Source organism: Bos grunniens, chromosome 15, assembly GCF_055505025.1.
Source record: "Bos grunniens cultivar Pamir isolate PY7600 chromosome 15, Bosgru_T2T1.0, whole genome shotgun sequence".
Taxonomy (NCBI): domain Eukaryota; kingdom Metazoa; phylum Chordata; class Mammalia; order Artiodactyla; family Bovidae; genus Bos; species Bos grunniens.
This window is the reverse complement of record NC_141179.1, coordinates 62,722,057-62,738,309: the sequence shown is the minus strand read 5'-3', so window position 1 is coordinate 62,738,309 and position 16,253 is coordinate 62,722,057. Positions and strand designations below refer to the sequence as shown.

The 16,253-nt window shown below is 39.8% G+C and overlaps 1 protein-coding gene across 8 annotated transcripts in view; it reads right to left on the bottom strand.

Annotated features, from left to right (window-relative positions):
* The window catches only part of DNAJC24 (DnaJ heat shock protein family (Hsp40) member C24), a 132,688-nt gene that overhangs the window by 74,834 nt on the left and 41,601 nt on the right, over positions 1-16,253 (bottom strand). For 7 of the 8 annotated variants that reach the window (XM_086340947.1, XM_086340949.1, XM_086340948.1 and 4 more), the window contains exon 3: positions 295-433. The exons of the other annotated variant lie outside the window; for it this stretch is intronic. In XM_086340947.1, coding sequence (XP_086197073.1) covers positions 295-433 — 139 coding nt within the window. The remainder of the gene's footprint in view (positions 1-294; positions 434-16,253) is intronic. 8 annotated transcript variants of the gene reach the window in all.

The following is a 16,253-nucleotide window of genomic DNA, read 5'->3' as shown; positions in this document are numbered from 1 at the left end:
GTTTTTAAACATAAAAAACATATTCGTTAGGAATGTATAATTAAACATTTTTCATTAGTTATAAAAAGTAGCTTTCACAGCTTCACAAGAAGCCACATCCTAGTAGTTCTGTTAACTTCTCAATGGATACACAGTAATCACTGCTAAGAATAGGGCATAATTAGAAACAATGATGGAGGGGAGGAGAAAGGAGGAATAATAACGGTGTAAATGCTGGAATGGGCTCCCCAGGAGTGGCTGCAGACTGCACTTCAGAGTTGCCAGTGTGCTGGGCTCCTCACCATAAGTACCTACCATGTCGCTGCAGGTCATACTCTTTTTTTGTTTCTTCATTCCCTAGAATTTTCCATGCCTGATCGATTTCAATGAACTTCTGTATACATTCCTCCACTGATCCTGCTGGCGCATCTGCACTCTGTTTATCTGGATGATACTGCCAATCAAAAATAAGGGCAGGTGATGAGTAGAGAGGGTTGGGGGGAGGTAGGTTACCAAAAAAAAAAAAATCTATATCTGAGCCGTATTTAAGAGAGATGGTAATGAGAAGATGAAAACAAGCAACGAGACTACAGTGCTGGGCACAGGAGACAACTGCCAGGTTAATTAGAGCACTGGAGCAGCTATAAATCCACTGGTGACATGATCTGTCACAACGTGCAAAGACAGCATTTTCTGGATAATTTGCTGATGGAATCACTGGTCTCATGGACAATTTACCTAGAGAGGATGACTAACACAAACAGAAATAGGTACATGCAGACGAGCAGGACATGACAGAGGAAGAGTGCAGACTCTGCAGTGTATGAAGCTCTCCTCATAAAATGTGCTTGGCTGGAAATATCATCTCCATGCACTACTAGCTTTTCTTTCGAAATCACACAATTATACTTTTTAAAATAAAACACCTCTCACCTTCTGGTTCAGCCCTGAAGATTTTAAAGTTATAAATCCCCAAACACAAATTTTTCTTGAAAAATGGTTGTTTTAGGCTAAATTTGTAGGAAACAACTTTAAAGAACTCAACAAAACATTTAAATACAAATTAATTCATTAGTAAATCTTTCTTACTTTGTTTTCATGCTGAACTTCTCCACACTGCTGATGATCCTCACTAGCAGAGCAAACGGAGAAGGCAATGGCATCCCACTCCAGTACTCTTGCCTGGAAAATCCCATGGACGGAGGGGCCTGGGAGGCTTCAGTCCATGGGGTCGCTAGGAGTCGGACACGACTGAGCGACCTCACTTTCACTTTTCACTTTCATGCATTGGAGAAGGAAATGGCAACCCACTCCAGTGTTCTTGCCTGGAAAATCCCAGGGACGGGGAGCCTGGTAGGCTGCCGTCTATGGGGTCGCACAGAGTCGGACACGACTGAAGCGACTTAGCAGCAGCAGAGCAAAAGCTACTGTGGTATTTGGTTGCCCAGAACTAGTGAACATCATGCACGCTGGGACAAAGATCATTAGAGCAAACAGAATCAAGTTTCCATTTTTCTTTTGACTCACTATTTCTCTTCCTCACTCCCTATGTCCAAATCTATCAGCTACCAATATTTAAATATTTAAGCTAATTAATGTAATGACTAAAGAAAAGGAAGCTAAGGCTTATTGTTTCATCTTTTTTAGGCCATGATTTATTAAATGACCTTCATAAAAGTTATTCCCACACTGAAGTTTAATCCATCTTTAAAGTTAGGGTTTTAAATAATGTACCAAAGCCAAAACAGAGTTTGCTATATTAAGATCTCTAGCAAACCCTTCTTACACTACATAAAGACAGTCTGTATATATAACACGTCTGGTATGAATCAATGTTATTTCACTCACATGCTCAACTATACTACTAGCATATATTTAAGATATACTTACTTGTGAAATCTCAATCTCAGTATGCCATAAGCATTGAGTAAGGCCCTAGAGAAATCCCTTAATCTAGCAGCGGTATCATGTAAGTATAGACTAGAATACAGGGAATTTCTAATAGGCCACTAGAAAAACCAACAGTGGTTGGTACAATGAACAGAAAACATTGGACCTAATCATTTACCAAGAAAGAAAGCCCTACAAAAGAAAGAATTAGTTTCTAGCTGCCCCAAACTAAAAGTTATCACTAAATTTTGAGTCATATATCAGTTCTATGAGAGTCAAAGCACAATTCATTTTCACTAATTTGGTATTTTCCTGACTACTATTTTAAATAAGTAATTCATCATCTACCATTTTAAATAAGTAATTCATGATCTGAAGCTTTTTAGATGTGTTCTGTTGTGCTAATAGAATGGAATAAATCTTACACTCTGATACAGACAATTAAAAACGACAGTTATAGCAAGAAAATAAGTATGTCATTTGGGGTGCTAAAAGCCTCAGTCCAATCGGCTTTGATAGTAAGTTCCAGAACAAAAATGAAGGTCTAAAACAGACAATACATTTTGTGATAACAGCCCCCAAGGATCAGTTCAGTTCAGTTCAGTCACTCAGTCGTGTCCGACTCTTTGCGACCCCATGAATCGCAGCACGCCAGGCCTCCCTGTCCATCACCAACTCCCGGAATTCACCCAAACTCATGTACATCGAGTCAGTGATGCCATCCAGCCATCTCATCCTCTGTCGTCCCCTTCTCCTCCTGCCCCCAATCCCTCCCAGCAGCAGAGTCTTTTCCAATGAGTCAACTCTTCACATGAGGTGGCCAAAGTATTGGAGTTTCAGCTTTAGCATCATTCCTTCTAAAGAACACCCAGGGCTGATCTTCTTTAGAATGGACTGGTTGGATCTCCTTGCAGTCCAAGGGACTCTCAAGAGTCCTCTCCAACACCACAGTTCAAAAGCATCAATTCTTTGGCGCTCAGCTTTCTTCACAGTCCAACTCTCACATCCATATATGACCACTGGAAAAACCATAGCCTTGACTAGATGAACCTTTGTTGGCAAAGTAATGTCCCTGCTTTTGAATATGCTATCTAGGTTGGTCATAACTTTTCTTCCAAGGAGTCAGCATCTTTTAATTTCATGGCTGCACTCACCATCTGCAGTGATTCTGGAATCCCAAAAAATAAAGTCTGACACTGTTTCCCCATCTATTTCCCACCAAGTGATGGGACCGGATGCCATGATCTTCGTTTTCTGAATGTTGAGCTTTAACCCAACTTTTTCACTCTCCTCTTTCACTTTCATCAAGAGGCTTTTGAGTTCCTCTTCACTTTCTGCCATAAGGGTGGTGTCATCTGCATATCTGAGGTTATTGATATTTCGCCCGGCAATCTTGATTCCAGCTTGTGCTTCTTCCAGCCCAGCGTTTCTCATGATGTACTCTGCATATAAGTTAAATAAGCAGGGTGACAATATACAGCCTTGACGTACTCCTTTTCCTATTTGGAACCAGTCTGTTGTTCCATGTCCAGTTCTAACTGTTGCTTCCTGACCTGCGTCTTTCATTAGCGTCTTATAATTTTCTGTGAACATTTCTTTTGTTTCTCTAGGTAAGTTTATTCCTAATTAATTATTTTTGTTGCAATGGTGAATGGGATTGATTCCTAAATTTCTTTTCCTGATTTTTCATTGTTAGTATACAGAAACGCAAGTGATTTCTGTGTATTGATTTTGTATCCTATAACTTTGCTAAATTCACTGATTAGCTCTAGTAATTTTCTGATACTATCTTTAGGGTTTTCTACGTACAGTATCACGCCTTCTGCAAACAATGAGAGCTTTACTTTTTTTCCGATCAGATTCTTTTTATTTCTTTTCCTCCTCTGACTGCTGTAGCTAGGACTTCCAGAACTATGTTCAATAATAGTGGTGTAAGTGGACACTCTTGTCTTGTTCCTGATCTTAGGGGGAATGTTTTCAGTTTTTCACCATTGAGAATAATGTTTGCTGTAGGCTTATCATATATGGCCTTTACTATGTTGAGGTAGATTCCTTCTATGCTCATTTTTTGAAGAGTTTTAATCATAAATGAGTGCTGAACTTTGTCAAAGGCTTTGTCTGCATCTATTGAGATTATCATGATTTTTATCTTTCAATTGTTAGTACAGTGTATCACATTGATTAATTCGGATATATTGAAGAATCCTTGCATTCCTAGAATAAACCCAACTTGATCATGGTGTATAAGCTTTTTGATGTGTTGCTGAATTCTGTTAGCTAAAATTTTGTTGAGGATTTCTGCATCTATGTTCATCAGTGATATTGGCCTGTAGTTTTCTATTTTCATGTTGTCTTTGTCTGGTTTTGGTATGAGGGTGATGGTCGCCACATAGAATGAATTTGGAAGTGTTCCTTCCTTTGCAATTTTTTGAAAGAGTTTTAGAAGGATAGGCATTAGCTCTTTAAATGTTTGATAGAATTCTCCTGTGAAGCCATCTGGTCCTGGGCTTTTGTTTTTTGGCAGATTTTTGATCACAGCTTCAATTTCAGTGCTTGTAATTGGGTTGTTCATAATTTCTATTTCTTCCTGGTTCGGTCTTGTAAGATTGAACTTTTCTAAAAATCTGTCCATTTCTTCCAGGTTATCCATTTTACTGCCATAATAGTCTCTTATAATCCTTTGTATTTCTGCATTATCTGTTGTAACCTCTCCTTTCTCATTTTTAATTTTGCTGATTTGATTCTTCTCTCTTTTTTTCTTGATGAGTCTGGCTAAAGGCTTGTCAAAATTGTTTATCTTCTCAAAGAACAAGCTTTTAGTTTTATTAATCTTTACTATTGTTTCTTTCATTTCTTTTTCATTTATTTCTGATCAGATCTTTATGATTTTTTTCTTTCTACTAATTTTGGTTTATTTTTTTTCTTTTTCCAGTTGTTGTAGGTGTAAAGTTAGGTTCTCTAGTCTATGTTTTTCTTGTTTCTTGAGGTAGGATTGTATTGCTATAAACTTCCCTCTGAGTACTGCTTTTGCTGCATCCCAGAGGTTTTGAGTTGTTGTGTTTTCATCGTCATTTGTTTCTAGAAAATTTCTGATTTCCCTTTTGATTTCTTCAGTAACCTGTTGGTTATTTACAAACATGTTGTTTAATCTCCATGTGCTTGTGTTTCTTACAGTTTTTTTTTTCTTATAATCTATACCTAGTCTAATAGTATTGTAGTCAGAGAAGATACTTGATACAATTTCAATTTTCTTAAATTTACTGAGGTTTGATTTGTGACCCAAGATGTAGTCTATCCTGGAGAATGTTCCATGTGCACTTGAGAAGGTTTATTCTTCTGCATTTGGATGGAATGTCCTGAAGATATCAATGAGATCCATCCCATCTAATATGTCATTTAAGACTCATGTTTCCTTATTAATTTTCTCTTTTGATGATCTGTACATTGGTGTGAGTGGAGTGTTAAAGTCTCCTCCTATTATTGTGTTACTGTCGATTTCTCCTTTTATGTCTGTCAGTGTTTGTAGAGAAAAGAGTTCCAGAAAAACATCTATTTCTGTGTTATTGACTATGCCAAAGCCTTTGACTGTGTGGATCACAATAAACTGTGGAAAATTCTGAAAGAGATGGGAATACCAGACCACCTGACCTGCCTCTTGAGAAACCTATATGCAGGTCAGGAAGCAACAGTTAGAACTTGACATGAAACAACAGACTGGTTCCAAATAGGAAAAGGAGTTCGTCAAGGCTATATATTGTCACCTGCTTATTTACCTTATATGCAGAGTACATCATGAGAAATGCTGGGCTGGATGAAGCACAAGCTGGAATCAAGATTGCCGGGAGAAATATCAATAACCTCAGATATGCAGATGACACCACCCTTATGGCAGAAAATGAAGAGGAACTAAAGAGCCTCTTGATGAAGGTGAAAGAGGAGAGTGGAAAAGTTGACTTAAAGCTCAACATTCAGAAAACGAAGATCATGGCATCTGGTCCCATCACTTCATGGAAAATAGATGGGGAAAACAGTGGAAACAGTATCAGACTATTTTTTGGGCTCCAAAATCACTGCAGATGGTGATTGCAGCCATGATATTAAAAGACGCTTACTCCTTGGAAGAAAAGTTATGACCAACCTAGACAGCATATTCAAAAGCAGAGACATTACTTTGCCAACAAAGGTTCATCTAGTCAAGGCTACGGTTTTTCCAGTGGTCATGTATGGATGTGAAAGTTGGACTGTGAAGAAAGCTGAGCACTGAAGAATTGATGCTTTTGAACTGTGGTGTTAGAGAAGACTCTTGAGAGTCCCTTGGACTGCAAGGAGATCCAAACAGTCCATTCTAAAGGAGATCAGTCCTGGGTATTCATTGGAAGGACTGATACTGAAGCTGAAACTCCAATACTTTGGCCACCTCATGTGAAGAGTTGACTCATTGGAAAAGACTCTGCTGCTGGGAGGGATTGGGGGCAGGAGGAGAAGGGGACAACAGAGGATGAGATGGCTGGATGGCATCACCGACTCGATGTACATGAGTTTGGGTGAATTCCGGGAGTTGGTGAGGGACAGGGAGGCCTGGCATGCTGCAGTTCATGGGGTCTCAAAGAGTTGGACATGACTAAGTGACTGAACTGAACTGAATGTTTGTCTGTCTTATGTATTGAGGTCCTCCTATGTTGGCAGCATAGATCTTTACAATTGTTATGTCTTCCTCTTATATTGATCCTTTGATCATTATGTAGTGTCCTCCCTTATCTTGTAATCTTCTTTATTTTAAGGTCTATTTTGTCTGATATGAGGATTGCTACTCCAGCTTTCTTTTCTTCCCATTTGCATGGAATATATTTTTCCATCTTCTCAGTTTCAGTCTATGTGTTTTGAGGTCTGAAGTGAGTTTCTTACAGACAGCATATATATGGGTCTTGTTTTTGTATCCATTCAGTCAGTCTGTGTCTTTTGGCTGAAGCATTTAATCCTCTTACATTTAAAGTAATTATTGATATATATGTTTCTGTTGCCATTTTCTAATTGTTTGGGGTTGATTTTGTAGATCTTTTTTCTTCTGTTGAATTTCTTGACTATGTAAGTCCATTTAACATTTTTTGTAAAGCTGGTTTGGCGGTAGTCAATTCTCTTCACTTTTGCTCGTCTGAAAGCATTTTATTTCTCCATCAATTTTGAATGAGATCCTTGCCAGGTACAGTAATCTTGGTTGTAGATTTTTCCCTTTCAGTACTTTAAATATATCCTGCCATTCCCTTCTGGCCTGCAGAGTTTCTGCTGAAAGATCAGCTGTTAAGCATATGGGGTTTCCCTTGTATGTTACTTGTTGCTTCTCCCTTGCTGTTTTAATATTCTTTGTGTTTAGTCTTTTTAGTTTGATTAGTATGTGTCTTGGCATGTTTCTCCTTGGGTTTATCCTGTATGGGACCCTTTGTGCCTCTTGGACTTGACTGGCTATTTCTGTTTCCATGTTGGGGAAATTTTCAACTATAATCTCTTCAAAAATTTTCTCATGCCCTTTCTTTTTCTCTTCGTCTTCTATAATTCTAATGTTGGTATGTTTGATATGGTCCCAGAGGTCTCTGAGACTGTCCTCAGCTCTTTTCATTCTTTTCACTTTATTCTGCTCTTCAGAAATTATTTCCACAATTTTATCTTCCGGCTCAGTGATTCGTTCTTCTGCTTCAGATATTCTGCTATTGATTCCTTCTAGAGTATTTTTAATTTCAGTAATTATGTTGTTTGTCTCTGTATGTTTATTTTTAATTCTTCTAGGTCTTTGTTAATTAATTCTTGCATTTTCTCCATTTAGTTTTCAAGGTTTTGGATCACCTTCACTATCATTACTCTGAATTCTTTTTCAGAATTTGCCTATTTCCTCTTCATTAATTTGGACTTCTGTGTTTCTAGTTTGTTCCTTCATTTATGTAGTATTTCTCTGCCTTTTCATTATTTTTTTTTTAACTTATTATGTTTGAGGTCTCCTTTTCCTAGGCTTCAAGGTTGAATTCTTTCTTCCTTTTGGTTTCTGCCCTCCTAAGGTTGGTTCAGTGGTTTGTGTAAGCTTCCTATAGGGTGAGACTTGTGCTGAGTTTTTGTTTGTTTGTTTTTCCTCTGATGGGCAAGGCTGAGTGAGGTGGTGATCCTGTCTGCTGATGATTGGATTTCTATTTTTGCTTTGTTCATTGTTTAGAGGAGGAAACTGCACAGGGTGCTACTGGTGGTTGGGTGATGCTGGGTCTTGTATTCAAGTGGTTTCCGTAGTGTGTGTTCTCACTATCTGATACTCCCTAGGGTTAGTTCTCTGGTAGTCTAGGGTCTTGGAGTCAGTGTTCCCACTCCAAAGACTCAGGGCTTGATCTCTGGTTAGGAACAAAGATTCCACAAGTGGCTTGTTTGGTATTAAGTAAGATTAAAACAAATATCCAAAAACGAGAAACCAAAGATCAACAAATGGCAGTTACAAAATCAGGCAAATAACAATTAAAATAATGGGATATACATATGCACCCATGAGCAAAGTGAAAACAGTCCAACAACAACAAAAAAGTATGGTAGGTTGACCTGGTGAACAAAGTAAATCAAAAATTATATTTACCAGTTAAGAACAAAACTAACTAAAGCACAAATGGGAAAACAAAATTAAAGCAAGGTACCAATTAGGGAATAAAGCAATGAACATAAAACTAAAAAGATGTTAAGAGGAAAGGAAAGAAAGAAAAGAAAAAAAGAACAGATATGCAAAGTTAAATAGAGGTAGATAAAGAAGATTTATATACATTAAAGATTAACTGCAAGGGGAAAAGAACAGTAGGAAAGGCAAACAAAGGAATAAGTGTGGAAAAATAATAACTTAAAAAATTAAAAAATGAGAAAAGGAAAAAAAAGCAAAACTCCACAGAACTACAAAAGTCCAACATAGAGGCACAGGTTTATAACAACAATAAAAAATGTGACTGAGAAAAAAACAAAAAAGCTCAAAAGCTTAATTAGATTTCATAGGGGCAATAAAGTCAATAACTACAACAGAGTGGGTAATAAAAAAGAAAAAAATCCAAAAGAATCTACAGAACAAGTCAAAACATAAGAATAATAAATGTATTTCTTGAGTCACTGCTGTCAGAGTCCTTTCCCTCGCTGGGAGTCACAGTCTACCTCACGTCCCTAGGATGCCCTCCAACACTGTGCTGGTCTCTGAACCTGCTGTGGGGCAGCTCAGCTTCTAATCTGGTCCTACGCCTGTGTGTTCTTGCCTCCAAAGTCCACAGCTATCAGAACTAGTGCATTTTCTTTTGTGGGAGCTCTCAATGACCGTTTATATATTCTACAGACACAGAGTCTGCCTAGTTGATTGTGTGGATTTAATCTGCAGCTTGTATGGCTGATGGGAAGGTTTTGGGTCTTCTTTAGTGACACCGCCCCTGGGTTTCAGTTGTGGTTTAATTTCCACCTCTGCATGTGGGTCGTCCAGTAGGGTTTGCTCCTGAGGTTGCCCTGGAGGACTTGGGTTTGCCCCTGTGAGGGCCACGGGTGGAGGTGGTGCAGCTGCTTGGGTCGCAGGGGTCTGGCAGCACCAGGTACTCAGGGGAGTTGGTGGCTAGGGCAGCAGGAATATAGTGCTCTAGAAGGGTATGGCAACCAGTACTGGTGAATACGTTCCAGTATTCTTGCCTGGAGAATACCTGTCTCTGACAGAGAAACCTGGCAGACCGCAGTCTACAGGGTTACAAAGTCAGACACTACCGAAGTGACCCTGCGTGCATAGACCCAAGACTTCTTTTGCCTGTGACAGCTCTGCCCCAGTGACAGTTGAGTGTGAAGGAGGTGCAGCTGCTTGGCATTCGAGGACCCTGGCAGTGCCAAGTGTGCAGGGACACAGACTGCCTCCGCTGCAGTAGTTATGGCCCTATCAGAGTCTTTTTTCAAGCTTCTTGTAGCTGGTGATCAGAAGGCCTCTTTGGCCAGTCTTTCTCCCTAGCTGCGCCCATTCAGGCACTTAGAGGGCTCCCTTGCCTGGGGTATTTCTCTGTTGTTCCATGCATCAGGCACATACAGGGGGCCCCCTGGCTGGGGTTCCACCATATGGAGCAGCACATCAGGCACTTAAAGGGGCACCCTGGGTGGGGTCCTACTCTGTAGTTGAGTGCCTCAGGCATTTGATGGGCCAGCCTCTCTTACTGTTCAGCTGCTGATGCTGGCAAGTGGGGAGAGAAAGGATATGGTGATGGCTCCAACCCCTACACATGACTCAGCAGTATCACCTTGCTTCCATGGCTGCCTGGCTTTTCTCCACAGGCATTTCCCACCACAATCTTCTCCCTCACATCCCCTCGATCCATCTCTCCACAGTCAACAGCAGCCCTTGTCCTGGGATTGCTCGATAATCCCCAAACTCCAGGTCCTAGCCACTGCGCCTTCCAGGGGACCCACGTCGCTGTCCAGGGTATGTATGGATGCGGCAAGGACTGTCTGATTCTCACTCCATTTAGGCTGCCACAGATCAGCTGTTTCACTCTCAGCCTTAAATGTTTCTCCTCTGACTCAGACAGTTGCCCCGATGTGGGGATCAGACCCCTGCTTCGGTTCCCCCACCTGCTGAGGGCAGGTCCAGTCCTACTAACACTCCCATTTTCCCCCCTAGTTCCTTTGTTACTGAGTTTTGTGAGGTTCTATGTTCTTTTCCTCTGGTCAGGTACTCCTGTCCACTCTCAGCTAGAGTTCTGCATGCACTTCTGTGTCTGAAGGTGTATTCCTGATGTGTCCGTGGAGAGAGATGTATTCCACGTCCACCTTCTCCTCTGCCATCTTGTTTTCCTCTGCTATTTTAAAATCCACTAAGTTTGTTGTAATTTATTTCAGCAGCCACAATAAATTATATACAATCTAAACACATCTATGGTTTAAAACTAGAATACATCTAGCACAGCTTAAAAAGATATTTCAATTAAAGGTCTATTAATAAAATGGTGACTTTTTATGTACAATATTAACTGCTATGACTCTTCACTGACCACAGAAACCAAGCCTCTGATCTTAGGTTTCAAGACCTTCTGATCCCAGGGAATGTGAATTTTTTCCTACTGTTTTTATATTGGAGCCCTCCCATGAGAGGCAGGCTGAAGCATTCAGTAGCACCACAAGAGGCCACTGTCACTTTCCTCCATTGTTGAGGCTTATTTTATTCTTTGCTCGTTTTACTTTGAATCCCACCAGCCAAACCTTCCCAACCAAAGCTATTCCTACTGCATTCACTCAATGATCAAATGAAAGACAGAAAATGTAAAACATCCTGCGTTTCAGGTTTACTAACCCTGATTTAGTTCCTGGTTTACTAACTGAAAATCCAGAAACAGTCACAAAAAGACAGCATCAGATCAGATCAGTCACTCAGTCGTGTCCGACTCTTTTCGACCCCATCAATCGCAGCACGCCAGGCCTCCCTGTCCATCACCAACTCCCGGAGTTCACTCAGACTCACATCCATCGAGTCAGTGATGCCATCCAGCCATCTCATCCTCTGTCGTCCCCTTCTCCTCCTGCCCTCAATCCCTCCCAGCAGCAGAGTCTTTTCCAATGAGTCAACTCTTCACATGAGGTGGCCAAAGTACTGGAGTTTCAGATTTAGCGTCATTCCTTCCAAAGAACACCCAGGGCTGATCTCCTTCAGAATGGACTGGTTGGATCCCCTTGCAGTCCAAGGGACTCTCAAGAGTCTTCTCCAACACCACAGTTCAAAAGCATCAATTCTTTAGCGCTCAGCCTTCTTCACAGTCCAACTCTCACATCCATACATGACCACAGGAAAAACCATAGCCTTGACTAGACGAACCTTTGTTGGCAAAGTAATGTCTCTGCTTTTGAATATGCTATCTAGGTTGGTCATAACTTTCCTTCCAAGGAGTAAGCGTCTTTTAATTTCATGGCTGCAGTCACCATCTGTAGTGATTTTGGAGCCTAGAAAAATAAAGTCTGACACTGTTTCCACTGTTTCCCCATCTATTTCCCATGAAGTGGTGGGACCGGATGCCATGATCTACGTTTTCTGAATGTTGAGCTTTAAGCCAACTTTTTCACTCTCCACTTTCACTTTCATCAAGAGGCTTTTGAGTTCCTCTTCACTTTCTGCCATAAGGGTGGTGTCATCTGCATATCTGAGGTTATTGATATTTCTCCCGGCAATCTTGATTCCAGCTTGTGCTTCTTCCAGCCCAGCGTTTCTCATGATGTACTCTGCATATAAGTTAAATAAACAGGGTGACAATATACAGCCTTGATGAACTCCTTTTCCTATTTGGAACCAGTCTGTTGTTCCATGTCCAGTTCTAACTGTTGCTTCCTGACATGCATACAGATTTCTCAAGAGGCAGGTCAGGTGTTCTGGTATTCTCATCTTTCAGAATTTTCCACAGTTTATTGTGATCTACACAGTCAAAGGCTTTGGCATAGTCAATAAAACAGAAATAGATGTTTTTCTGGAGCTCTCTTGCTTTTTCCATGATCCAGCAGATGTTGGCAATTTGATCTCTGGTTCCTCTGCCTTTTCTAAAACCAGCTCAAACATCAGGAAGTTCACGGTTCACATATTGCTGAAGCCTGGCTTGGAGAATTTTGAGCATTACTTTAATAGCGTGTGAGATGAGTGCAATTGTGCAGTAGTTTGAGCATTCTTTGGCATTGCCTTTCTTTGAGATTGGAATGAAAACTGCCCTTTTCCAGTCCTGTGGCCACTGCTGAGTTTTCCAAATTTGCTGGCATATTGAGTGCAGTACTTTCACAGCATCATCTTTCAGGATTTGAAATAGCTCCACTGGAATTCCATCACCTCCACTAGCTTTGTTCATAGTGATGCTTTCTACGGCCCACTTGACTTCACATTCCAGGATGTCTGGCTCTAGGTCAGTGATCACACCATAGTGATTATCTGGGTCGTGAAGATCTTTTTTGTACAGTTCTTCTGTGTATTCTGTAAGGAGATCCAACCAGTCCATTCTGAAGGAGATCAGCCCTGGGATTTCTTTGGAAGGAATGATGCTAAAGCTGAAACTCCAGTACTTTGGCCACCGCACTCGAAGAGTTGACTCATTGGAAAAGACTCTGCTGCTGGGAGGGATTGGGGGCAGGAGGAGAAGGGGACAACAGAGGATGAGATGGCTGGATGGCATCACTGACTCGATGGACGTGAGTCTGAGTGAACTCCGGGAGTTGGTGATGGACAGGGAGGCCTGGCGTGCTGCGATTCATAGGGTCGCAAAGAGTCGGACACGACTAAGCGACTGATCTGATCTGATCTGTGTATTCTTGCCATCTCTTCTTAATATCTTCTGCTTCTGTTAGGTCCATACCATTTCTGTCCTTTATCGAGCTCATCTTTGCATGAAATGTTCCTTCGGTATCTCTGATTTTCTTGGAGAGCCCTAGTCTTTCCCATTCTGTTGTTTTCCTCTACTTCTTTGCATTGATCACTGAAGAAAGCTTTCTCATCTCTTCTTGCTATTCTTTGGAACTCTGCATTCAGATGTTTATATCTTTCCTTTTCTCCTTTGCTTTTCGCTTTTCTTCTTATCACAGCTATTTGTAAGGCCTCCCCAGACAGCCATTTTGCTTTTTTGCATTTCTTTTCTATCGGAATGGTCTTGATCCCCAAAGACAGCATGAACTTCCTTATATTGAAAAAAATTCCAGCTGATACTATAAATAACAGGGACCTCTGAGGAAAACACTCATCTATCAAATACAGAAAATATTGATAACTCAACTAAAAGAAGAGGCATGTACTAAAATCAATGCTGTAAAGTTCATTTAACTACTATTTCCTACCAGTATAAATTAAAATGCATTTTGCTGAAACTGGAAGAGCTTAAGTCACCTGTAAGCAAAGAACTCAAAATTAAGAAATCAGCAAATTTTTCAACAAACAACTGGAAAAATTAGAGTTTAAGAAATTACCAACTACAATAGCCTCAAGGGGGAAAAATGGAAAGAAATAATATGTTCAAGATGAGAATATCATGTCCATTTTAAGAATTTTATGAAATTCCTGAAAAATTGCAGTGAGTCACTTTGAAGAAGCAGACAAGATGATTTTAATATTTACATGGAAAAACAAAGGATTTAGGGACTCCCCCTGGAGGTTCAGTTGTGAGAACTCTGTGTTTCCACTGTAGAGGGCATGGTTTGATCCCTTTTCTGGGAACTAAGATCCTGCATGCCACATAGCATGACAAAAAAAATAAAGACTGAAAAAAAAATAGATACAAAGGATCTATAGCAAGCAAAAGAATCTTCAAAAAGTACAGAGTTGGAGGACCTGTATCACCTGATTTCAAGACTTAATATAAAGCTATGGCTGCTACTGCTAAGTCACTTCAGTCGTGTCCGACTCTGTGCAACCCCACAGACAGCAGCCCACCAGGCTCCTCTGTCCCTGGGATTCTCCAGGCAAGAACACTGGAGTGGGTTGCCATTTCCTTCTCCAATGCATGCATGCATGCTAAGTCGCTTCTGTCGTGTCCGACTGTGTGCAACCCTATGGATAGGAGCCCACCAGGCTCCTCTGTCCACGGGGTTCTCTAGGCAAGAATACTGGAGTAGGTTGCCATTTCCTTCTCCAGTAAAGCTATGGTATGTCTCTGGGGTCGCACAGAGTCAGACACGACTGAAGTGACTTAGCAGTAGCAGAAGCAGCACGTATGGCAAAAACCAAACACAACATTGTAAAAATTAAAAAATAAAACAAAATGAAGCTGTGGTAATCAAGAATGTATTACTGGTAGAAATATATACAAATTGATGGAATGGAAGAGTCTAGAACTAGACCATACATATACAGTCACTTGTTTTTCAACAAAGGTGCCAAGGCAATTCAATTGGGAAAGGACAGCATAGAACAAATGATGTTGAAACAACTGCTGTCCATGGGGAAAAAGGTTAACCCCAATCTCTATCTCACTACATATACAAAAATTAATTCAAGATAAATCATAGATATAAATGTAAAACTCAGAACCATAAAGCTTCTAGAATGAAACACAGTATCTTTGTCCCTTGGCATCTTTGTGCTTTGACAAAAAGCACAAACTATAATGAACAAAATGCATGCAATTTTACATGTAAAATTTTACATAAAAAAATTTTACATGTAAACTACATGCAATTTTAAAACTTTTAGCTCATCGAACATACCATTAAGAAGATAAACAGACAAGCCACAGATAGAGGAAAAAAAATACTGTCTAAGTGTTTTATCAAATACAGGATTTGTATCCAGAATAAACAAACAAAAAATTCTATAAATCAATGGTGAAAAGATATACTAATTAAAAATAAGGCGGGGGGGAACGTGAACAAACATTTTTCAAAAGAAGACAGATGAACAGATAATTATACATGAATATACACTCAAACATTTTTATTAGTTATCAGGAAAATATATATTAAAATCACGAGAAACTACTAGCACCTAATAGAGTGGCTCAAATAAAAAAAGACTGATAACACTAAATGCTGATGAGGATATGGAGTAACTGGAACTTTCATATGTTGCTGGCAGGAAACAATTTGACAATTTCTTATAAACACACACATCTACTCGAGGTCATGCAATTTCACTGCTAGACCGTTACCTCAGAGAAATAAAAAATGTATGTTCACAAAAAGACTTAGAATGTACCAACACACTTATTCATTAACAGCCAAAACCTGGAACCATAAATGTCTATCAATAGGAATATGGATAAACTATAGTATATCCATTAGGGAATACTACTCAACAACAAAGAAGAAAACAAATTTGATACAGTCAGTAATAACACAGATGGATATCTAACACATTATGTTGGGACTTCCCTAGCAATCCAGTGGTTAAGACTCCATGTTTCCACTGTAGGGGCATGGGTTCAATTCCTGGTCCAGGAACTAAGATCGTACATGCCCCAGTTTGGCCCCCCCAAAAAATAAAATAAATAAAAACAAGTAAAAATAAAACATTACGTTAGGCAAGAAAAACAAAAATAAAGGATACATAGTATATGATTACCCTGATATAAAATCCAAATTCAGGCAGAACTAAACCTATACAGCTGCCCTCCATATCTTTGGATATGTGATTTTACATAAAGAACTTGAACATCCTTGGATTTTAGTATCCTCAGGATGTCCTAGAACCAATCCCCTAAGAATACCTAGTAATGAATATAGTGATAAAAATTAAAAGTTGGTTGCCAGGTTGGAATAGGTTATGAGGGGATGTAAATTAACTGGAAAGGGACATAAGAGAATTCTCTGGGAAAAGAGAAATGTTCAATATCCTGTTTGGGATGGTAGTTACACAGTATCAAATTTCACCAAACTAAACCCTTAAGATTCATGCATTTTTCAGT